The following is a 25,703-nucleotide window of genomic DNA, read 5'->3' as shown; positions in this document are numbered from 1 at the left end:
CTGCTATGCAACATTCTTAGATCGCTACCCCACCCCCCCTTCACAAAATCATATTCACTTTCCATTCCCAAGAATTAGGTAATTATTTAGATGCGTCCTAATGCAGTTTGATTTGTATTTAAATTAGTTACAATAATTCATACATCTCCATTTTATTATGCAATAGCAGAAATGCAGTACATTTACATTTAAATCTTGAAAGATTTGGCAGCATGTTATTCTGTTGGATAAAAACATGTAAGAAATTATTTTGAATTCAGCCCCTGTTAGTTAAATACTAATGAGTATATATCATATGTGTATTGTGTATGAAAGTGTAAAACGAGAGACGTCAAATATACATTTACTTCTATATATTGAACTGTAAGTGCTTTAGCTGATATTGGAGATAGGATCGTCATATCATCCACGCTCTTCTCATCATGAGATCGAAATAACCATCTCCATCAATAGATGCGCTCACTCCGGCATAATAGTCCATGAATTCATCTTTCGTTATCTAGAAAAGAAAAACGATATTTAGGGTTATTGATTGTAAATAAATAATGCTATTAAAAACAGTGTTACATTTCCGTGTTATGCTGTGATAGTTTGTGAATTTCTTGGCTAATTGGACTAAGGACAGTGCATGCATACATACGCAGTAGCAAAAATTAATATGCATTTTTTTTTTTTAAATTGACAAACAGTTTGGTGTAAAAAATCTCCTAATTCATATAAAAGAATTTGGAGAAGTAATCACCAAATCGCGTTGACAGCCAACCCCCCCCCCCCCCCAAATCCATTTGTATGATGCTGACAAATTATGGCACTTGGTTAGTGGAATCTTATAAAATGATCTTAATGATCTAAAATTCTGAAGAAAAAAAAGGGTTCATGTGAATAGTGTTTTTTTTTTTTTTTGTGCGTGTGTGTGTGTGTGTGTTTGTGTATTCCTTCCAACTTCCAATCTGGGATTTCAATTAATATTAATGTCTATTATAGATGTATTGGCGGATGCCTGCCCCTCTAGATCACTGTGATCTAGAGGGGCAGGCATAATACGAGTAGCAGCAACTGCTACTCGTATTATGCACGACACTTAAATTGTAGTATATTAGCAGAGCGATCAATCAATAAAATGGTACATCGTAATAAAGTATTAAATTCCCTTATCACTCACACAGGGCACTTGATCTATTATTATTTTCGAAACTGACTATATTATAAAATCCTGTGTGTAGAAGTAACAGAATGCGCATTTCGTTTGTTTTTATGCTTACAAATTTTAATGTAGTTTGGTTTCTTCCTCTTCTTTTTTTTTCTTTTTTTTTTTTTCACGTTTGAGATTTGCATTTAGTGTAGCAGCGACTGACGTCCTGCGTTTGGACAGACTTGATTTCGAATCTCGTTCAAACGGACGGAATCTTTATAAGAGCTTTTCAATTGAAGTTTAACAGTACTCATATAGAGTTGATGTTTTTCCTCCTGGCAATTGGGATCTTTCCTCTTGCAAAATAGATAAACTAATCAGAGAACACACACAAATTGTTGACAAGGCACTATGCAGAGAGGGATTGACTACCCTATCATGGTGTTAATTACATACAAAGCCAAGTTATTTAAATAGCCATGATACGCGTTAAGGTGCAAATCACATTCAGTTTTATTCATGTTTAGAACGAGTTTTTTTTTTTTTTTTTTTAACTAATTAATCAGGTACTATTGCATTTTCTCCATCGCTGAAATTGTTTGTTCTTAAAAATCAGGTGGTTCTTCTTTTAATATTTAAAGCTTTTTCTTTTTTATATGTAAGTTTGCAAATAAAGATATTCAGTTATGCTTAAGAATATAGCTATTCAACAGGCACAGTCTATTTACAGAAATAATTAATGTGTTAGTGCTTTCAGGTTGGCCGTTTTCCAACAATATTTACAATCAAAATTAAGAACCAAAAAGGAGAGGAGAGATAAATGCAAACTTTTTTCATTTTGCTAAAAGCTTTTGCGAATATAATTCTTAAATAAATATTCTGAAATTCAGGTCAATTTTCAATCCGAAAGGAACATTAAAAAAAAAAAAAGGTTCTCTACTAGAATTGTAGTTTCCGATATAACAGTGTTCTAAATGATAATTCTTCCTCCGTAACACAAAGCGACATTTCTCCTTCAGATGGAAAATCTGTATTCGAATCCAATGGAATTCGAAAAAAGTTGGAAGACGAAGAATCTTTATATGAATTTTTAACGGATGGATTGATCCCTTACGGAGATCAATAAGCTATTCAGAGAAAGTATACTGGTTTCGTAGCCTTAGGCGCCTCTGCTGAAATTCATACCAATTCCTACTTGATACAAATTATCTCGATTACCATGAAGCATCTGTCGAAAGACGAACTGGACTCTACGCACTAGGCCAAGTACTCTAGCCATGTCATTAACACGTCATATCCTTAGTAGCCTAGACATTAATTCTAAAAACAACCAGCCAGCATAAATCATCATTATACGACCTACGAAAGGAATATCTGCATCCTATCAGATGGTTCAGATTCCTCGTTATTTTATTTATTTTTTTTTAAGTTGATTTCCTTTCATTAGTGTTTTCTTCAGGAGATAGTTTCTTTCATCAAATGTTTGTCAGGTATCGAATCAGTTGGTTACCTTTTTATTTCAGTAGTATCAGAGACAAAATACACCCCATAAATCTCAACTCCAAAACAGGAAAAAAATCAATCCTGCAAACTAATTTGCATTTTTAAGAAGTCATTTTTAATTCCTCAGGAAAAAAACAAAACACAGATAAACAACAAACAGAAGTTTATTTAAGATATAGGATGAAACTTTCTTAATTAAAGTGGTTCAATTGTTTTTAATTTAAAAGTTAAAAACTTGAATTCCTTACCACTCCATCAACAGTTCCATCAGCTTCAAAAGCTGCTAAGAATTTGTGTAATAGTTGTTTCTCTGTCATTTGTCCGTTCAAGTACTCTGGGTGATTTCTAACATTATATACACCGTTTAAATCTTCGAAGGTAATCTTTCCATCTCCTGTTTTGTCCAATTTTGCAAATGCCTTTTCTACAATGGCAACCCTTGCAGGTGACATTTTCGGCTGTAAAACAATAAAATATCAGTTTTTGTTATTTTATAACACAAAATATCGAAATAATTTGCTTTTATTCAAGTTACTGGAAGCGACGCTTTTTAGGTTGAAAATAAAAAAAACTCTTGTTTTCAAGCTAACAAGTTTCAAAAACTTTCAGTTAGCTTGAAAATAAAAAAAAATAAGGAAATAAATGAGAACATTTCATTGCACTATTTTAAACCAAGTTAATCTTTAAAAGAATAAATAGAAAGAATGCTAACAGTGTGACGTCAGTAATTTCGTAATAGAATGCGTATTCGAACCCTCTGCCAGTGTAGTTTCAAGGTTCAGCTTTCGGTCGAAATGGTCTATGAGTATGATACTTTTATTCTGCCTTGAGTTATTTCTAGACCGGAAATGTGTACCACTATTATGTAGTTTGCAATAGTATTGACAATTCTTCAAATGCTCTACTTCCTATTCTTTTTTTTTTTTTTTTTTTTTTCTGTAAGCATTTCCGAAAAATAGTTCTTACAAGCCTGCAATGTTTTCATATTTCATTTAAATTTATAATTATTTGGGGCATGATTTCTTCTGATTATTCTCTCTAAACGTTGTTTGTATATGTATGTAATATGTATCATCATATTAGTATTAGTAGTTAGATGGCAGACGATTTTAGCAACTTGATACTACGTTTGGTATTCAGAGCAAGCTTCCCGGACATCTAATCCTTGGGGGGGGGGGGACTCATAATACTAAAAACGTGCTACAAGTCTCAAGCATTTTCCGGATGGGAATAGCAGGAAAAAAAATTATTTTCACAATTAAATTTCTTTAAATTGATTAGACCATCACCTAATACATTTTTCATTTAAACGGATTAGCCTAATGTTTGGTTTAAAAAATATTAGCATTTAAAATACCGGTATCGTTTTGTGAAAACTATATATTTTTTTGAAACATTGGAATTATTATTCATAGTTTACACGAATTTCTAGCTACGGCTGAGGTTTGGGTCACAGCTCACCAATTAGGAAATTGCAACAAGATGTGCCTTAAGTTGAAGAAAATTAGTAGTTGAGATAAAATGACCAGATTCTTTTTAGTTCAGAGAGTAACGACAATGGCCTTTGATAAGAAAGATCCTATTCGAATCTCGGGTAGAAGACGCAATACTTTTATAAGAACTTTTCAGCTGAATGTGAGTTAGCAGATCTCATTTGTGGATTTTATTCCTCCTGAAAACTCGGATTTTCTATCCTAAACTGCCTGCAGCTCATAGACATAGGCACACTATCGAAGTGCATAAAACGTGTGATAATTATAGCATCAATTTCTATAAAGCCGGAGTTATTTGGTCCTGACAGATTTTCAAGTTAACATGTCAAGGGAAAGGTGATTTAAACTTGTAAACAATCCAAATATTTTCTTGGATACACTACAAAAGGGAACTAGATTTGAAACTTTATAAGGTCTCGAGAAAAGTTGCTATGTGGGACTGAACATACAGTTGAATATGGAAAAATGAGACAGATTTAAAATTTAGACAAATTCAAAAGAATTTGTACTCCATATATTTCTAACTTTAAATTGAACATGATAACATTGCAGGCTTGAAAGACTTTTTTTCAAAGATGCTTAATAAAGAAAATACAACATTTCAATTGTTATTAAGGCGGCATACTGGTGGAGTTCATTTTAGAAGAAGAGGTAATAAATGAGTTTAGAACTTTTGAAAATCGCAAGGCATCAGGACCCGAGGAATACCAGTGGAATCATGGAAAAATGGTGGTCATGGCATATTTAGAATTATAACAAAAATTATTTAATTAAGTTTTAGAAGAATGGCCTATCTGATGACTAGAATCTATTTTATACACTCATGGGCCAAAACATCATGACTAACCACCCTTTCTCCGGCCATGCAGACTGCACCGTTTGTCTGAAACACGGTGGTGGTGGCAATATCCTGGTAAGGGAATTGTTCCCATGGACATTACTGGGTTCTCTTATCCCCACTGAACGCGCCTTGACCGCTAACTCTTAGGAGGTTTGTTTCGGACCAGGTATTGCAATATATATATGTGACAATATAATGGATTTCTTCCAGTCGTCTGGAGCTGTTCTTGATTTCAAAATTGTATTTAATGTATTTTATAATCGCGTATGTAGATCCATGCCAGCATATTTAAATATCCAAATTTACACCATCATTTCCAGGTGTTTTTATATTTTCTTTTCATTTTGTATATTAATTAGAATTTTAGTTAATTCTGGTTCTAATGTTCTGGTGTCTAATTTGTTATTGTTATTCATTGTGTTATGTGTTAAAATCATTATACAGTACAGTATTTCTATAAATGTTCACGATAATTACTTATGATATCTATATTGCTTTGTTCTTTAATTTCTTTGGGATTTTACATTTCGTTTGTTGATACTGTGTTCTCTTTAACTCTGTAATTCTTTACGTAGTTATTATCTTTTTTTCCGCGTAGAGTTCTAATTTCCCTTCGCGTTCTCCTTCTTTCCCTTATAATTTAATTTTCAGTTGCATCAGAAGATAACCATTTTCTGTAAGCTTCATTGTTATTCTTTTATTATTTCTTATTTATATTCCAATTTTTGATGAACCTTTTCGTCTGCCATTCCCCCTGCCCCCCGTATTGTAGATTAATTTGTACGAAATTTATAAAATTTTTAGTGTAATATAATTTATAAGTATGCTGGCAATAAATTTATGTCCACATTTAGCTCTGGTCATGAAAAGTTTTTCATATATTGTACAGGTAAAATGTAGTTCGTCCTTCGCTTTTAGACACCAATGTATGTGCCTAAACCCAAACTTCTCTAAACTTTGATATTTGGTGTTGGGTTTGTTACTTTTATGTTTATCTTATATTTTATCTTATATTCTATTTCCCATGAAATCAATAACAAATTTGAGGCTTCTTACTTCTCAAGTGTATTATTGTATACTTCTTTATGTTTATAATAGGAATTTACTCTTTTCAAATTATGGAATGGAAATTAATTTAAAATATAAAAGTTCTTCCATTTCATCATCTGATAAATCCAGCCCTTTGGTTATCATCCATTCTTCTGAACACCCTGTTGTATAACAAGGTATTATTGTTATTATAATTAAATTAAATCTTCTGATATTTTTATAATGAATATGCTTGAATTTACCATGGGCAATTAATTTGAAACACGGGAGACTTCGCCAAGCATTATCCTGAGAAATAGCAAACAAAGAAACCAAAATATTTTATTCAATATTTAGCTGAAGAAAAGGCTGCTATCCCCACGTTATTAGAACGATAGGATGATATTTATCACAGCAAGCACCGATTGTAATACGTAGCTGAATATGTGTGCGTTATACATACACATACTTTATGCGTATGTATAAAATATACATTATGGTTAGAAAAATGTATATTTTTGTGCATACACAAAATGTATTGTACACAATAACGCACAGACATACGAATGTATATTTTATAAATATATTTTAAATTCCTTTCTTGTTTATCTCGGTTTTATTGTTTAAATAGTTCTAACAAAATGCTTTATCCTCACTACCCTTATATTTCGTATATTTTATAGCACTAAGTGAAAACATATAATATCCGTTAAACTTTGTTCCCATTACTTGTTCTAGTTACATCTGATTTCGTAACCCCACCTCTTAAGAAGATTGTGACAAATGATGCTTCTTCTACATCCATCAGAGAATTCTGGCAAAAGAAAATTAAACAGCAGAAGCCAAAAAAGTTAGTATTCTCAAATAATTATTTCATTTGTAAGTATTTTTTGTGTTCATATTTTCTCATAAAATTACTTACCCTAACTCCCCTTATAAATTCCTCATATTTGATAGTACCAGAACCATCGGTATCAAATTGTTTAAAAAGGTCATCCAGTTCCTCGTCTGATAAATCCAGCCCTGTTTCCTCCATTCCTTTCTTGAATTCTTCTTTAGAAAGGTCGCCGCTTTGATTATCATCCATTCTTCTGAACACCCTGTTGTATAACAAGATGTTATTGTTATTATAATATGTAACAGCCTTACAATGGAATTTATATTTTAAATGATCTGAAAGTTATTTTACTGTATTTGTTTTGAGAAATATTAAATTATAAAAACAAGCATTTACTTTATATACGTAGATAGTATAGTCGCTTCCAAAATTATATTTTGCAACATTTTATTTAGTTTTGTTGCTACGTATCACAGTGCAATGTTGTACTCATGATCTAGAAATATAGCTAAAGAATGATAATGAATTCGTGCTCATAAATACTACGGATCAACTTTTCACTCTGCTAAACAAAATACTAAACACCTTTATATTACTGTTTATTTACTTTATGACATTCTCAGCCAATAATAAAAAAAAGTTGGAAACATGTAAAACATTATCAGCATGTGCATGCCAGAGAGAGATTGGATTAATAGGAAACTGAGCGCTATGCAGAGGCAAATGTGAAATTGCTTTCTGTGAAAATTTTGAGGACTTCATATTTGCTATCAGATAACCAATAAGCAAATTTTGAAACTGGATATGTTACGTTTACGTCTAAACATCGCATAAATGCTTCCCATATGACTGTGACTTTTCTGACCAAAATATTTTTATTTTATCTATTCCCATTATGGTCTCAAATCGCTATTAATCGATGTGAAGTTTAATCGTGGATTGTTAACGAGTTCTGAATGCAATCCGGAAGTTCCGGTACTACCCATTTTTAGAAAATGCTAGGATAGATTTAGGTTAGCAAAACTAACATCAATTCTTATAAACTGATAATAACATTCATTTATGACTGACTGGGAGTGCTTCAGTGTGGAAAGCTTCCAGTCTGTTGTTGTTGTATAGAGGTATTTTACAGTATAGTATCACCGTATTATATTTTAGTAGCTGAGTATGTTTTTCAGTCCTTACACCAATGATAAAAGGTAATAATATCACGAAATTTGAAACGCCATGCCACGTTGGTTATTAGTGCCAAAATCACAAAGAATCACAAAAAAAAAAAAAAAAAAAAAAGGAATACCCGCGATAAGAAAGGTGCACCGTCTTGTGTAGGATAATCGGCCGGTGACGTTGACGGATGATGGCAATACAGGAACATGGAACAATACAGGAACATCTCAGATGGCGATGTTCGCACTCTCGTATGCGGGCTCCAGAGGAAAAGGTTATCAGGGGCGAATGCCGGTCTTGAAATTCACGCTTGCTCTTGTTATCAGTCAGAGAGTGAGAGTGATTGAAGTCTGATTAGCGGAATAATGATTCTGACCATTTAAAACTATATATTTAGAAATGTATGTACATTTAATCACACAAATACAACATTTATTTTACAAATGATATTCTATCTTTTTCAATTTAGCTACTTGAATACAAATTCTACCCTACGGTTCTTCTTTATGAACTGGTCAATAACGTCGTCATAAAACGTTGGTTGTAATTTAATTTTCCCAAGCAACACGCACACTTGTAAAGGCTGGCTGAAGCTCACTGGCTAGAGCTACTTTGACTGCGTATGGCCTGTGTTTCAGAACGACGTGAAGGGAGCGGAAATGGCTATGCGCGCGCATGAAATCACAGCGCTACAGCGAAGAACTGGAAGCTCCCACAACCGAGAAAGCCAAGGTAGCGTTGACTAGATGAGCAAGCATCGGCCTTCTATACACAACGCAAAGCTCAATTATTGCCGCTCAAGCTTAAGACGTCTTCTGTCTACAAAAATAAAAGCCTAAATGGAATGCTTACAAATGTATGCATTTATTAACAAATAAATATCACTTCTTTCTCAAGTAATGAGCTTGCGTAGCAAGCATGGGGAATTCACCACTGATCATTGAAACTTAACAGCATGCCATTTGGACTCTAGAGGCATGGGAAAATATGCGCTGTTGTTGATGGCTACGTAGGGCGCAAACAACACGAGATGAATCCCTCGTGCTTGTTTTCCCTCTTCCTGACATCATAATTATAATTCCTGTTTTAACCGATACGTAACCAGCTTGGTCTCCGGTGGCTCGTAGCAGATTATCTGTAATCTGCCACCTTGGCATGTTCCTAGATCAGGACGATAATATGCCACCTCACTGGACCAACGCTATTATAAGGAAATGATTCCAAAAACATATGGAGGAAATTGCCCACCAGGAATAGCCAGTCAATTTACTAGATATTAACCTAATGAAATGTCTCTGTGCATTTGATGTGTTGTAAGACATATAGGTAACGTCCTCCTCCATTCAACTATTGTTGAATGCCTTGGAGATATTATGATCTACACTGATGTCATGTATACAAAGGTGGAAGAGGTTTTCACCCAGCGAAACAGGCTAAGGATTTAAAGATAGACCGTTTGATATATGAAGTAATCTCCAGTTCGTTTGAGCAGAATAAAAATGAATATCATATTGACAAGAAAAATATGTACAAAAGTATTAAAAAGCAACAAAGTCGAGCAGCTTGCAGAGGTGAACTGTACATTCAGATGTACAACTATAATTCAAGAAAAGTGAAAAGTTTGAAGACAGTAATCAAACTTTGGAGAGTAGCAAATGCTGAAGAAAACATTGATTGATTCAGCCAGAGAGGCATGGGGTAACTTGTCTGTAATTATTATTATTATTACATCACACCTCAGGGAATCCAAAGACTCATCGAAGGAGGGCATCTACTCTAGAACTCCTCGTCTCACTACTCCACCAACCTTCATCATATAACACCAACGCCGATTACCACCACTAGTACTTTCACAGAATCACAAACATCCATGCTCACGGCGGGATTCGAACCCACAGTTTTTTGGCTGGAGAGCGGATACGCTAACCACTCGGCCAACCAGGCCACTAAGGACAGAAAAATCAGAACTCTGTGTTTGACTCAGGAAGTTCAAGAGACAGTCATGAAAAAAAAGAAAGCATATCAAAAGCTCCAAGCAAATAAGTCGGCATCTGTTCTTTTTTGAGAAAATACAGAGAAAACTATAGAAAGGCGAAGCAGTGTGTAAAAATAGCTAAAACAAAAGTCATGGGAAGACTTTAGAAAATGACAAAATGTTGTGAGACTAGTGAAAAAGCTTAGAAATGGAGGAAAGAATAAAATGAAGCAGAGTTGATAAAGGTTACAAAACTGAAAATAATTATAGATGTATAGAGTAATCATTTTCATTAAAAGGAGTTAAATATTTCAAAGATTGCTAAATAAAACAGGAGAATGCAGTCAGAAGTGTTAATACTTGAAGTAGAAAAAAAGCCATCAAAATCTTGAAATGTCCAGAAATGTTCAGACTTCAGATAGAGAAGTATAAAATTTTTACAATAGTTGCACTATATAATTCAGAAAGCATGGCTAGAGAGGTTCGAATTCTGGATGATTGGAGTAGAAGTTTCATAATACCAATCTGTAAAAAGAGAAATAAAACTGAACATAAGAATTAAAGAGGAATTTCCCTATAAAGCTGCGGGAAGGGCAACTTTGGAGGAGAATGAGTTGGGTTCTGGCCAAATAGGGGTTGGGAAGATTAAGTTTTCGCTTTAAGACAAATAGTTAGAAATCATAGGAATACAAAAAAATGTGGAAAAGGCATAAGACAATGACAAGAGAAAAGTTGTTCAAAATGCTGCAATTATATGATGTAAATGGTGCGTTATATCGAGCAATGCATAGTCTATATTTGAGTTGTAAGTCAACAGAATTAAAGAAGGTACAGAAAGGTCGTTTGAGGATAAATCACGAGTGAGATAATAATGCAGGTTATCTCCACTGTAATTCATCATTAATGAAGGAAAGTGGCATTAGACATAATATCAAAATTGGATATGTCAATATTAGCATCTCCAATTTTCGTAAATTAATCCAGTACAAATCTTCAGATTCCTTAACTAAATTGAATAATTTCTGTAATGAATTTATGAAAATCATTAATAAATGGATAAATACTATGAAAATAGGCAGGAACATTGAAAACATCAGCTGCATTTACCAGCCTTGTTGGCTGAGTGGTCAGCGTATCATTCGCTCTCCAACCAACAGGCTGCGGCTTCGAATCCCGCTGTGAGCATGGATGTTCGTGACTATCTTTAGGCGGGAGATGAATTTCATCTCCTGGAGTGTGACCTCGGCTCCTCTTATCAGAGGCCTGAATGGGCTTGAAAAAAATTCCGTGTTTGATCTCTAGAGCAGAATTTCTGGACTATGTCACAAACAAATAAAAATACCAAATATATATAAAATTAGAAAACGATAGCTTAGCTACGGTACTAATGTACTGTAGGGTTTACAACCTTTCGTCGATGAGGCACATAAAAACAAAGTAAAACATTTCAGCAATTTAGATATAGCAGGGAGTCTAATAAATAAATTATATGGAGGAGAGAAATTATTCAAAACACTAAACTATCTGTTCACAAAAATGTTCAAACCGATTTTAACTTATGGATCTGAGAGGTGGATTAAAAATAAAACACTTGATCCAAGATTTGGACCACAGATATGAGAGTTCTGAGAAAAAAATAACGAAGTAAAGAGATGAATGACATCAAAGGCAAAATCATATTAAAAATGAAGATATTGGCAAAACAATGTTAGCATTTAGGAATGTGTGATCAGAGCTAATCTCAGGTGCTATGACAACTAAAATAGAATGGAAGAGGGATGGTTTTGATAGCAGAATGGCAGGGAAGACAAAGATACAGATAGATTAATGCAGTAAGAAGCGCATCAGAAGACTGAAATGTAAGAGATCTGACAAATATTAGACTGTTGCCAGATATAATACTTTGGAGGAAAATTTCCGAGGAAGTGAAAAATGATGTAAACTTGCATGTCGTACTTATCAAGTACACCGTTCATTCTTTGAGGGTACAAATCAGGAATTTGATGATGATGAAACTGGAAAAGGGTCAGAAGAATACAAACAATTATCAAGCATAATACACCAGCCTTAGCCGTTGTTGCTTCGTCTGTAATTCTAAGCAACCAATCAACCGACATGGGTATTAACCATATAGCAAAATCAATGTCATCTGTGTGAAAGGCGACCCAACACGATAATCATAATTCAATGTCAATGTAGTTCATAGCATGTGCTGTTGCTTTATCAGTAGACTTCTGTCATACGACTTAAGAGTAGTAGAATATTGAAATTGTACTGATCACCGTATCTGGTGGAATTTAAATGTGACTAATTCGTCATTTTCAATCTTTGATGGGTATGTTTTCCGTGTAGCTTTATTATAAGAGCAGAGAACTACCGAACTAATTTAATAGTTAAGGAAGAAAATTTCAGGTTTATTGTAGTTGAAGTGTAAATAACATATTTGCTGGAACAGCGTGTCTATTTCAGCACGTATGAACAAAACCTCATGAGAATATTATTCTCATAGTGGTTATCACGTTTGAGAAATAAGGCCTGCGTGACTGAGCATTCTTCATCGCATAATATTCTTATACCCTAATATAGTTCGCGATTGTTTTTTTCTTTATTAGTTTCCTATCACGGATTTTCTTCCAAATTGGTCTATTATATATATGATATGATCAGCTGGCATATGCGTTCTTCGAGCACTCTACTTCAAAATGTATTATACTTTGGTTTTACTCTGGGCATTTTTCCTGCTTTGCTTCAAACACTTGTTTTCGTAAAATGACCATACCATCTTAGATTTGCACATTGTAGAATATTTCTAAAGTTTTTTTTTTAATGTTATCTTTATTTTAATGTGATTTTGCCATTGATATTATCTGGTCATTCATTCTTCTGTACATTCCTTATTGCATGCCTAATTCTCCTTAAAACTTTCTTATCTATGGTCTGCAGTTTTTCTTCACTGGTCTTATTTCTGACCCAATCTGCGATCCCTGTTAAAATTAGTTTTGAACACGGTCTATTATATGATTGATCTCTTGGCTGATTTACGTCACTGTTCCATACAAAACTTCATTGAATTAGCTTTTCACAAGATTAACCGAAGCTCTTTTTATTATTTTTTGAATAATTAATTTGCGATCTTCACTAAAAAATTATGTCAAATTAGCAGAAATGTGTTACCGATCCTATAAATTCACCGTTGAGAATTATGGTACTGTTTTCTTGCTTATTTTCATAATTTTTTCTGTTTTTCATACCAACATTTTCACATCATGTAAGTTAGCTTAAATTGATGTGAAATAGTTTACAGTGTATTTGCCACAAGATTCCCTTGTGGCAGGTACACCGTTTTTTTTGGAAAGAAGTCAACGGACACCATAGCGTGAGGAACAAACATCAAGGTCGACAACTTTAATAAGATGTAGGATAGCTATCAATGGAAAATTTTGACCATTCCTGTAGGCAGGTAATGAGGTCCTGGACTGTGGGGCGGACGTACCTTGACTTCAGCTGACGCTCCAGTTCATCCCACAGATGTTCAACAGGGTTGAGATTAGGGTTCTGTGGAGGCCAGTCAAGGGTGGTGACGTTCATGTCCACAAACCACGCAGTTACAGCAGCATCTTTATGACACGGTGCATTGTCTTGCTGATAATGGTCAGTTCCGTAGAAATGCGACAAAGTAGGAAGTATTGCATTATACAGAATGTTCAGATACCTCTCGGAGTTCAATGTTTGTGGCACCACAAACAGAGGTCCGGAGGCCAAACCAGAAAAAGACAGGACCATACTATCATATCGCCACCTCCGAATTTCATAATTGGGGTTATTACGCACTCTGGTAAGAGACGTTCACCCGGCATCCGTCACACCCATATAAATTCATCTGCTTGGTAGAGTGTGTAGCGTGATTCGTCGCTCCATAACAGCTTTCCAAACTTTCACGTCCCACTGTACAAGCTCTTTGCACCACTGAAGACGACGCGACACTTAGACCGGTAATGCGAGGCTTGCATATTGCAGTCCGTATGGAAACTCATGTTGTGAGCCGCAGTTCTGGATGTTTTTGTGCAGATTCGTGTTTTTCAGTCGATGCCCGGAATTCCGTATTCAGCGTGTCCGCCAACGAATATCCTTCGTAGCATCCTACGGTCACGTTCGGTGAGTGTGGTGGGTTGTCCACTGCGGGCAGCACTTACAGTTGACTCCCTGAGCTTCCATCTCAGTATGGTATCACTTATTGTTGACGTGGGATGGTTCAGTTTGTCAACAATTTGCCGAAAAGATATGGCATCTTATCACAACGCCTCTTTCGAACTCCGTCAGTTCCCATCTAACAGCCATTGTACCCGGGCACAGTTGCACTGTCTGGAGCATCATATTCCTCAAATGTGTACCGGCTACAAACACGTGACTCGTTACATGTAATGATGCCCGTTGCCCAATTGGGGGGGGGAGGTGTCCGCTGACTTCTTTCCAAGTAATATATATTTAAGAGGATAACATAATCTACATAGCGAATTGCTGTCGGCATTTTACTTTTATCACTTGCCTTTATAATGTGTTCGTACAAAGTTCTAATAGTTGTAGAGATAGTGCATGCACAATTCTCTCTTACCTGATTTAACATTTGACCATCTTCCTAGTCCTTCAATTCAAAATGCTGATTTGAAATTCAAATATAAGCTACATATCGCTCTTCGTTTTCTGTTACAATGTACAGTTTACCACACTTTAATCATCCCTTTTGGTAACCTATTTATGCCTTTTCAAGATTAACGAAACTTGAGGTCATTATATTCACACAATTTCGGAACAAATCGGAACTTATAACCTCTGTTTGACCTAAACTTAGTTTATTTTAATCATCAGTTTTGAAAACTAACATTGAAAGTTGAAATACTTTCATATATAAGATATTTAAATACTAAAAGCATTTATTCAGTGAATACAAATAATTTTACAATAATAATAACTCCTAGTGGTAATAACAATAAAATTAAGATGAAAAAATTCTACTTAACTCAGATCTCTTAGGTATAACTTACGGACCTCAATTCAGTAACACTGAAATAGGTTGCACAAAAGAAATCTTCAAACTCCAAAGTTTTTTTGTTTTTTTTTCGTGATTTATCAGATAACATTTGCAGTTAGCCATGATCATAAATAAATAATTAATCATAATATAAAATACCTAGTCTAATGCACCACGATTTATTGAATCTAGCATGTTACCATTTTTATCTCAAAGGACATTTCCAGCTATGGAAGCTGGAAATTTTTTCGTTTTCAACGAAGCCCTTTGGTTGGGAAACTCTTGGCTCAAATCTCGTCAAGGACACGAAATATTATATCAGTGCTTTTCCGCTAAGAGTGCGTTATTTGGTCCCGTGTGGAGGTTGAAGGTTTTTATTATTATTATTATTATTCCAACTAGGCGAATAGGCCAAAATAACATACGCAAATTTTCACACAGTACTTACAAACCCCTAATTGTACAGCTTGTGAGTACTGCGGTTTAGTATTATTATTATTAGTAGTAGTAGGATTTCCATATTCCTTAGCTGTTGCAATGATTCATTTTGAAGTTTATAGAACAAAAACTACGTGGAAATACAATAAAAATAATTTCCTAATCATATTACATTTTTTTAAAATCATTAGTTAATAAATTTAATATTTTTTGTTTTATTCTACTTATTAATTAGTAAAATTTGCTAACTAATAATTAATTAATTTAGTTGGTAAATTATTTATTTTCATTGTATTTCCACGTATTATTATTGTTATTGTTGTACAAAATTATTATTATGCAATATTCTACATAATTGTACAAAAAGTACATTATTATTATACAAAAAATTATTTTGCACAAAAGAATCAATTCCACGGTGCTTTGGAGAGTCAGCACACATATGAAACTCTGACAAACTCTTTAATGGCCTTATACAAACTTTTATGCTTATCAGACCTGAGACACTACGAAATCATATTAAACTACTTCAGTAATGATTATCGTAAATATAGAGACACATACCACATAACGAGGCCAACCACGACTGTCTACATTACCAGGCACTTCAATAATAGATACTTAGAATAATCTTCCACACAACTTAAAACACCTAACCACTTATCGAACACTAAAAGAAAAATATGGAATTTGTACCAGCATGTTTAGCACAACACACCTGTAGAACTGATAACTGACAGGAAGTTATCTTCACATAAACACATGCCTATATAGACCAAATTATCAACAGTAAATAAACAACAATCCCACTGTCTTCACAAAAGGCTTATTCAAGCTTTGAAGACGGTTGGGTTTATAAAAGCCACATTATAATTCTATCCCTACAATTAACTTCCATGTCACATTACCATAACTGATATCATCTACAGAACATTGTCCCTCTTTTGACCCTTAAAGATATTATTTACTCCTATTTAGTCACATGAAAGAAAATGTAGTATTATTACTTAAATTTTACGTCATGTGAATGTAATTTATTTGAGACATAATAACGTGTTACAAAAATATTATGGCAATATGAAACAAACATGGTTAACACTCAACGAATTGCTAAATAGAAAATAAAACGTCCCCACAAGACGTCATCGCTAACAGTTTCGGCCAAGACACGATACAACAATTAGCAGAATCCTTCAACCAAAAATTTTGTAAACAACATTACTCAACTCAAGAGAGAGAGAGAGAGAGAGAGAGAGAGAGAGAGAGAGAGACACCAGTCAAATCACACCTTATCCCCACAACTAGCTCAAGGATAGACAACATCAGGCTAACCGATCTTATAACACATTTTGACCAACTACACCCAATACTTTTAAAACTAATCAATGCAATAGATACTTTATAATGGTATTATCCCCAGCAAACTAAAAACAGCAGTAATTAGACCTCTCTATAAACAGGGTAAAAAATAACATACAGAACTGTAGACCAATTGCCAATTTACCTGTCATCTCAAAAATTCTAGAAAAAAAAAAACAAAAAAACGACAAAATACAAAATTTCTTGCAACAATACGATATAATCTCACAAAAACAATCGAGATTAAAAAAAAAAGCACTACTACGATTACTAGAAGATACGGACGCCATATACAAAGCTCTGGATTAAAATAAATTCGCCATACTTATACTGCCAGATCTAAAAAAAAAAAAAAAAAAAAAAAAAAAAAAAAAAAAAAAAACATTCGAAACCCTCGACCACCAAACATTACTGGACAAAATATACCCCGTTGGAGTCCGCGGAAAGCTACACGTCTGAACCAGGCTTGTAGTTTCCAAATAGAATTCAGTTAACAAAAATAGGTGTCAATCATAAAGCCAGATATATCAGTATGCAGATGACACTGCACTACTAACAGTCTACAAAGACATTAACATCGCCCTCTCCAAAGCACAAGACCTCATGAATTATCAAGATATTTTAATAGCAATTCAATCATAATACACAATACCAAAACCCAAATGTTGGTTACTAAAACCCAAGAGTCATGTCTACCGATTATACTACGTAGTCACACATATCATTGTGTTATCAATTCTAACAGTTGTCATTGTCCTGAAATTACATTCGTAACCATGGTAAATACCTGAGGCTTTATATTGATCGTCCCTTCAAATGGACCAAACACATTGAATACCTTCAAAAATAAAAATATATAAAAATAACAGCATTATTGCAGCTAAATTATACCAAGTAAAGGACATGATACCAATCAACACTGAGAAAATTACGACCATAGCATCTGTGAAGCAATACCAGGATATGGCATAACAGCAGTCTGTATAAAATTGCGCAAACACAGCAGTCTGTATAAAATTGGAATCGCTGCGCAAAAGAATCATTGCCATGGTGCTTGGAGAGCCAATATACACGAAACACACTTTAATAGCTTCATGTAAAATTTTAATCATATCGAACTTGAGACATTACGTATTCGTTATGTCTTCAATAATGATTACCGGAAACATAGAGACACGCCGTGTTTCTACCACTACTCTTTAACACTACCAGGCACTTCAACAATAGATATGGGAAAAGTATGATAGAGTATCTGATACCTATTCTGATCACAATCTTCCATACAACTTAAAACACCTAACCAGTTATCAAACGCTCAGACAAGAACTATAAAAGTGGAGCAAGCACAATTAGCACCACATACAACCGAAAGGCCAGGATCAGTTATCAGCAGACTATAGAAAGAAAACACAGGCATATCATACACAAAAACACATACAGGGTGTTCGGGATAAATTTGACATATTTATAATTAATTATATTTTTCCGTAAGTTACATGTATTAACACACACTTCTCTTCATTTAAAAGTTTGGACCCTTCTTCATTCATATACAAGATGTCAGAAAGGATGGATAGCTGGAACCCACCTGAATCATGGAAGAGAATAACTTGTATCATGATGATTCGTGCCCGCCATCAAAATAAGGATATTACGACTGCTGCCCAATGCTCCCTGAATACAGTAAAAACAATCAGGCATGAACTAGAGACTTGCAATGGTGACTACGAGGATGTAGCAAGAAGAAAGATCCCTAGCAGACGATCTGATTGCGTTCGTACAGCAGAATTCCTCGCAAATCTGCAGGAACAGGTGTTGAAGAACCCTGGCATTGGAATTCGGGCTTTGTTCGTGGAGTTGCTAACTGTAGTCAAGCCCTGGATAACAAGGGTAGCCAATGGTAGGCCGTATGTATGGCAGCAGGATTCGGCCCCTTGCCACACCTCTGGGAAAAGTCAAAAATGGTTGTCTGAAAATTTCTACGACTTCACCAGTCCAAATGTTTGGCCTCCAAACTCCCCAGACCTTAACCCCATGGATTATTTTGTATGGGGCGCAGTTGAAAAAGACACCAATCGCACTTCCAGTAATACAAAAGCCCAGTTAATGGATAAAATTAAAACAGTTTTTGCGGCCCTTCCCAGGGAGACTGTAGCATCAGCTTGTTCGAGGTTCCGAAGCAGAATTGAAGCTGTGATCGATGCTAATGGTGGTTATTTTGAGTAAATCTTGTTGATAGTATTGTAATTAACTCTGCCTGTAATGTTTTTTTGTCAATTCATTAAATTTAATAGATACAAAGAAGATTTTCTTTTTCCTTACGAAACTGTCAAATTTATCCCGAACACCCTGTACAGTAATTAAACAACAACAACAACAATAATAATAATAATAATAATAATAATATTATTATTATTCACTACTTTTACTTTATTATTTGCTATTAAATACTTTTATGTTTTCTTATACACCTCCGAATCAAAAAATTAGAATAACCAAAGAAAATGTGTCGAATGATTTGCAATTCTAATTTAGTACATAGAAAATAATTATTACCAAATAAGAATTAGCATCATCTAAATTCTACTTTGTAGATTATATAACCATGTAAGCACATAAAAATGTAATATAAATTATAAGAAAACTTCTATTTGAAAACATTCACAAATTTGGAATAATTTTTAACGTGGTTCAAAATATTAGAATATTTCAATTTCCGATTGGTTTTGAGGAGATCATAGAAGTAGCATACCGTATATTTCAGTAGCTGCGAGATGACTCGTGTGCGAGGAGTCGTTTGCGCGTCAGTTAATCATTTGCTAAACATGGTCGAACGAGTGACATATCAGAAACTAAGAATTTTTTTAAGAGGTCAAGAGAACTGGAAAAAGGTACTGTTTAGCGATGAAAGTATATTTTGTGTGTCCCATGGTCATCAAGGGATACATGTTTGGCGTCTTAAGCAAGAAGCATTTGATGAAGAATGCATGAAACGTTCGGTGAAATTTGCAACTTCTGTCATGGTATGGGTTTGTATGACCTCAGAGGATCTAGGTAGGCTGTGTATTGTGTACGAAAGAGTCAATTCCGAAGTGTACCAAGAAATTCTTGAACACTTTATGTAACCAGCATCGGAAGATTTATGTGATGGTGATTTCCTTTTTCAGCAAGATTCAGCTTCTTGCCACAGTTCCAAGACCACTACTAGATGGCTCAAAGAAAGGAAAATCATAATTCCTTGGCCGACAAACTCACCAGTATTTAAACCCCATTGAAAATTTGTGGGGAATTACGAAGAAACATCTTCAAGACGTTGCCCCAAGAGACAAACATGAACTTGTTTCTAGTCTGCAGATCATATGGGCATATTTTGATTAAAAAAAAAAAAAAAAGAAGACTGTGAACTGCTAGTAAATAATATGCCCAACCGTTTACTTACGGTCATAAAAGCTAAGGGGGGATGCAACTAAGTACTATTATGCTGTTTCTCTTTGACTGTAATTTTTGTGCATTTATTTTCGCATTATTCTGATATTTTGAACAACGTTAAAATTATTCTAATTTTGTGAATGTTTTCAAATAACAGTTCTCTTATAATTTATATTACAATTTTATGTGTGTTTACATGGTTATATAATCTCAAAGTACGTAGATTTAGGTTATGCTAATTGATATTTGATAATAATTATTTGTATGCAATAAATTAGAATTGCAAATCATTCAACGCATTTTCTTGTGTATATCCTAAAATAAAAGATATTTTCTGAAAAAACATTTTTATACGAAAAAAAATTCTGAAAAAACATTTTTGTTCTAAATATTTATCAGAACTTTCCAGAACCTTGTCCTCTTACTTCACTCTCTCTTGCGCATATGTTTTTGTCCTGGTCCACAACTATTCTTGAATTAAACTCATCTTTAATATTTTTAACACCTAATTTTATCACTACATGTTAATTTACTTAATAATAATAATAATAAATTATTACTTCTGCTTCATCTGTTGCTGATAGTATGTATATTCATCTAAAGATGTATTTTCTGATGTATATTTTCATTGAACAGAAAATACAAAATGTGAATTGTATAAAAATTATTATTATTATTAAAACGTTTCCAAAAAGTCAGAAAAATTAAGCTCAACAACTAACACACACTTAAATTAAAGGGATAAAAATCCCTTATTATTTTACAGCCAGTATGCGAAATTCTGAGATCGAAAACTACAATCTAAGAGTTTCATGCCGAAGAACTATCGGCGAATCCAAGCGTAAGTGAACACCTGGTAGTACAACAAGGCAACTCAAAGCAAAGGTGGAGCAAGCTCCCTCACTATCCTTGATATTTTCTCATAATGTAAAACACAGCTCCTAGGAGATGTAATACTGCCTTACATTATGAGGAGAGATCACTACCCAGACCGGTTTCAACCTTTTTTGAGCTGTGAGGAGCTGTTTTACATTATGAGAAAATATCAAGGATAGTGAGGGAGCTTGCTACCTTTGAGTTGCCTTGGTGTTGTACTACCAGGTGTTCGCTTACGCTTGGATTCGCCGATAGTTCTTCGGCATGAAACTCTTAGATCGTAGTTTTCGATCTCAGAGTTTCGCATACTGGCTGTAAAAAAATAAGGGATTTTTATTCCCTTAATTTAATTAACTTCTCCAGAAAAAATAGCCGTTTGGCTTTTTAACACACACTTACTTTCCTAATCCCAGAATTCCAGCTGATCCCCTTTGCAGACACAATAACCGCAATCTTTCTACAGGATCCGAAACTCTAGATAGTTGTCTACCAGCATTCTCCTTCATGAAATTTTCGTTCCTTGTCTGAGCTGACACAGGTCGAGGCATTTTAACAGCTTCTAGTCTGTTTAATACCAAAGTAATAGATTAATTTCAACCCTCATAATTTTCAAAAATTGTGGGGGGGAGGAGAAGAAATAACACACAGCAGTTATTTTGCAAAATATAACAAATTTTAAAACTTTTCTCTTAACAGATAATATTACTCTTGATTATGATACTAAGAAGTTTCAGTTAGCTTGGACAAACCTGACTAATGGTGATAATAATATTTTTATTGTATTAATTATATTAATTATAATAATGCAATTATTATAAATAAAAATTATAATCTCTTATATGTTTTATATAAGATTAAATAAGGGTGGGTGTGAAATGGATGAATGAAGGGATGTAATCTGGAAAAAGGCATTATTGAAGCAGCATAAGATGAGTGGTTAATAACCAATTGCATGAAGTACACAGAGCAGGAGACGGAGGTTACTCGGCGAGGCGAGGGTAGCAAAAGGATAGTACGAGCAATGGTTAAATCATGAGGCTAAAAGGAATCCCACGGAGTTTTTTTCGATACATCGCCAGCAGAAGAAAGAATGATTATGGAAAGATTTTGAAGGAATGTTCCGGAGAGTTAGCAACGCCTTTGACATATTTTTTAACATGAATCATACATTGGGCTGGAATCCAAAGGAGTGGAAAGAGAGTAAAGTAATTTCACTTCATAAGGGAGATGATACGACTAAAGCTTCGAATTGTAGACCATCTGTGTGTCTGGAGTTGTGGGCTCAAGTATTGGAGAAGTTAGTAATGACCAATATTCAGAACTGGGTTGATAACAACAGCATCTTCATTGATGGTGAGCATGTGTTTATTAAAAGAAGATCGTGTTTTAGTAATTTGCTTACTTATTATAACAAGGTGAAAAATGCATTGGATAAGGGTGATGCATAAACAGTGGTATATTTAGATTTTGGATTACAGCAATGATTATAAAGGTCTTTAATATATTGCCATATGGCAAGAATGTGATTCAACCAGAAAGGATGAAGTTGGATCGTAGATTAATGCGCTAGATAAGAGAATGGCTGTGTTATAAATATCACCAAGTTGTGTATGGAGTAGCCATATCCCAGAAGATTCTATTTAGGGGCCGTTGCTGCTTAATTTGTATGTTAATGATGTCGAGAGAGAGGTCTGAATGGTGATATTCAGTTGTCTGCAGATAATGCAAAACTGGTAAGTATAATAAAGAATGAAGCCGATGTCATGGCTTTATAAGATGACTTGAATGCGCTGACTAAATGGAAAAATTATTGGGGTTACCAGTTCAATATTCCAAAGCATAAAGTTTTAAAATTGAGGAAACAATTGGATTCAGAGTATGCAACTGGTGATAGTATCTTCGAGGAAGTGGTGGAAATTAGGAATCTGGAAACAGTTTTGGATAAGAACCTAAAATTTCGCAGACACATTGCTAGAATCGTGAAGACAGCAGAACGGATTATGGCAATGATTAGGACACTGACATGTAGATTAACATGTACATGTTAATCCACATGTCAGATTAATATTGATATTTACATGTGTAAACACAGATTTAGTTACCTGGTTTTCAAAAGGATGAGGAGATAGTGGAAAGGGTCCAGAGACGATTGATAAATGGTTTCTGTTCTTTGGAATGTCGAATATGAAGAAAGATTGAGGAAATGCAAATTGCAGAGACTAGTGGATAAGAGGAGGGGGGATATGATTGAGATATATAAGTTATTAAGGGGTTGTCATCAGATTAATTAATAATAAATCTGTTCCTCATACAGGTGATGAGGAACAGATTTATTATTATTATTATTATCATCATCAAATTCCTGCCATGTACCCTCAAGGGGTGTACAGGATATGATAGTACTACATGAAAAAATTACATCATTACTAACTTCCTATCTACAATTTTCCTCCAAATCAGTCTGTTACTTGTCAAGACTCCAACATTATCAGATCTTATATTTCTATCGTCTAAGGCACTTTGTACCGTATAAATCCATCTATATCTTGTTCTTCCTCTGGGTCGTTTTCCTGCCAACCTGGCAGAGAACACTTGTTTTTCTAATCTTTCTTCATCCATTCTGTTTAAGTGACCATACCACCTGAGATTAGCTCTGCTAACGCATTCCTGGATGCTGACAATGTCAAGTTCTTTCCTAATATCCTCGTTTTTAATATGATATTGCCATTGATGCCATCTGTTCACGCCTCTAATCCTTCTCAGGACTCTCATATCTGCGGTCTCTAGTCCTTGGTCAATTGTTTTACTTCTGACCCAGCTCTCAGATTCATAAGTTAAAACTGGTTTGAACACTGTCTTGTATATTGCTAATCTAGTGTTCCGACTAATTTCTCTCTTATTCCATATGAATTTATTCAGTTGACTTCCCACCATACCAGCTTTGCTGATTCTGTTGTCTATTTCTATACTGAATTTACCATCTTCACTAAAAATCGTGCCTAAGTAGCTGAAATGTTTTACTTGTTCCACAGGTTCTCCATTCACAACACAGTTGACATTTTCAATGATTCTGCCTATTTTCATTGTGTTTGTCTTTTTATTGCTGACCTTCATACCATATCTATTACAACAGCTATTCAATTTAGTCAGAGAATCTTGCAGACTTGTAGCAGATTTATTTAGAAGTATAACATCATCCGCATAAAGCAAAGAGCTGACATTAACATCTCCAATTTTGATACCATTTTTAATACCACTTTCCTTCATAATGTGATCCATATAGATAATGAATAACAGAGGGGTTAATGTACATCCTTGTCTCACACCAGATTTAACATTAAACCATCTTCCTGTACTTCGTTCAATTGTAACTGCTGACTTACAACTCAAATAAAGACTATGTATTGCTTGATATAATGCCCCATTGACACCATATAACTGTAGCGTATTGAATAGCTTCTCTATTGGCACCTTGTCATATGCCTTTTCCAAATCGACAAAACTTAAATACAGATCTTTGTTATATTCCCATGCTTTCTCGACTATTTGTCGTAAAGTGAAGATCTGATCCTGACAGCCTCTATTTGACCTGAATCCAGCTTGTTCTTCACCCAGCTTTTCTTCCACAATTCTTCTCAATCGTTTCTCAAGTATACTTGCATAGATCTTGCCAGGAACACTCAGTAGGGAAATACCTCTGTAATTCTCACATTCAGTTTTATTTCCCTTTTTATATATGGGTACTATGAGAGCTCTACTCCAATCATTGGGAATTCGTCCCTCTGTCCAGGCTTTTTGAACTATGCAGTGCAGCCACTGTAAGACTTTTATACCACCATACATCAGCATTTCTGGTCGAATATCATCTACTCCTGCTGCCTTTCCACATTTTAAGCCTTTGATGGCTTTTTCTACTTCAAGTATGGATATGTATTCCTGACTGCATGCCTGGTCAGTGTATTTTTACCACTGTGCTGTCATCACTGCTTGTTTCATTTAACAGTTTTTCAAAGTAATTACTCCATACTTCAAGGATATCTTTTTCTTCTTCACCTTTATCATCTCTAACTCCTTTTACAGCACTCTTTCCTCCATTCGTAAGCTTTTTCAACAACCTCCAGAATATTTTGCCATCCTCTTGATATTTATTTTCTATATTCTTGCCAAAGTCCTCCCATGACTTTTGTTTAGCTAGTTTTACACACTGTTTAGCATTCTCGCATTTGTCTCTGTATTCTCTAAGAGCACAAGCTGACTTATTTGCCAGGAACTTTTGATATGCTTTCTTCTTTTCCTTCACTGCCTGTTTAACTTCCTGTGTCCACCACGGAGTTCTAATTTTTCTATCCTTGCAGACAACTTCACCACATGCCTCTCTAGCTGAATCAATCGGGGATTTCTTCAAGGCTTGCCACTGAATCTCCAAGATTTGATTCCTGTTCTCAAACTCTTTCATTTTTTCTTGAATAATCTTTGTGTATTTTAGTCGACAGTTCACATCTGAGAGCTGCTCAACTTTTATTCGCTTTAAAACTTTCTTACATGTTCTTCTTTTCAATATGAAATTCAATTTTATCCTGCTCAAGACTAAATA

General features: G+C 34.5%; 2 protein-coding genes across 8 annotated transcripts in view; one reads left to right on the top strand and one right to left on the bottom strand.

Moving 5' to 3' along the window:
• Positions 1-25,703, top strand: part of LOC150096750 (uncharacterized) — a 326,095-nt gene that overhangs the window by 204,046 nt on the left and 96,346 nt on the right. For all 7 annotated transcript variants that reach the window (XM_090408265.1, XM_090408260.1, XM_090408264.1 and 4 more), the window contains one exon: positions 6,737-6,848. In XM_090408265.1, coding sequence (XP_090264391.1) covers positions 6,782-6,848 — 67 coding nt within the window. In that variant the 5' untranslated portion in view covers positions 6,737-6,781. The remainder of the gene's footprint in view (positions 1-6,736; positions 6,849-25,703) is intronic.
• LOC150096751 (calcyphosin-like protein) overlaps positions 183-25,703 on the bottom strand; it is a 58,717-nt gene continuing 33,196 nt past the window's right edge. Inside the window, exons 2-5 of the mRNA XM_090408256.1 lie at positions 21,509-21,673; positions 6,921-7,098; positions 2,884-3,093; positions 183-499 (exon numbers count right to left, since the gene is read on the bottom strand). Coding sequence (XP_090264382.1) covers positions 398-499; positions 2,884-3,093; positions 6,921-7,098; positions 21,509-21,657 — 639 coding nt within the window. The 5' untranslated portion in view covers positions 21,658-21,673 and the 3' untranslated portion in view covers positions 183-397. The remainder of the gene's footprint in view (positions 500-2,883; positions 3,094-6,920; positions 7,099-21,508; positions 21,674-25,703) is intronic.

This window comes from Typopeltis vanoorti, chromosome 18, assembly GCF_054136105.1.
Source record: "Typopeltis vanoorti isolate ZY-2024b chromosome 18, IOZ_Tvanoo_1.0, whole genome shotgun sequence".
Lineage (NCBI taxonomy): Eukaryota > Metazoa > Arthropoda > Arachnida > Uropygi > Thelyphonidae > Typopeltis > Typopeltis vanoorti.
This window is presented reverse-complemented; position numbering and strand designations above follow the sequence as displayed.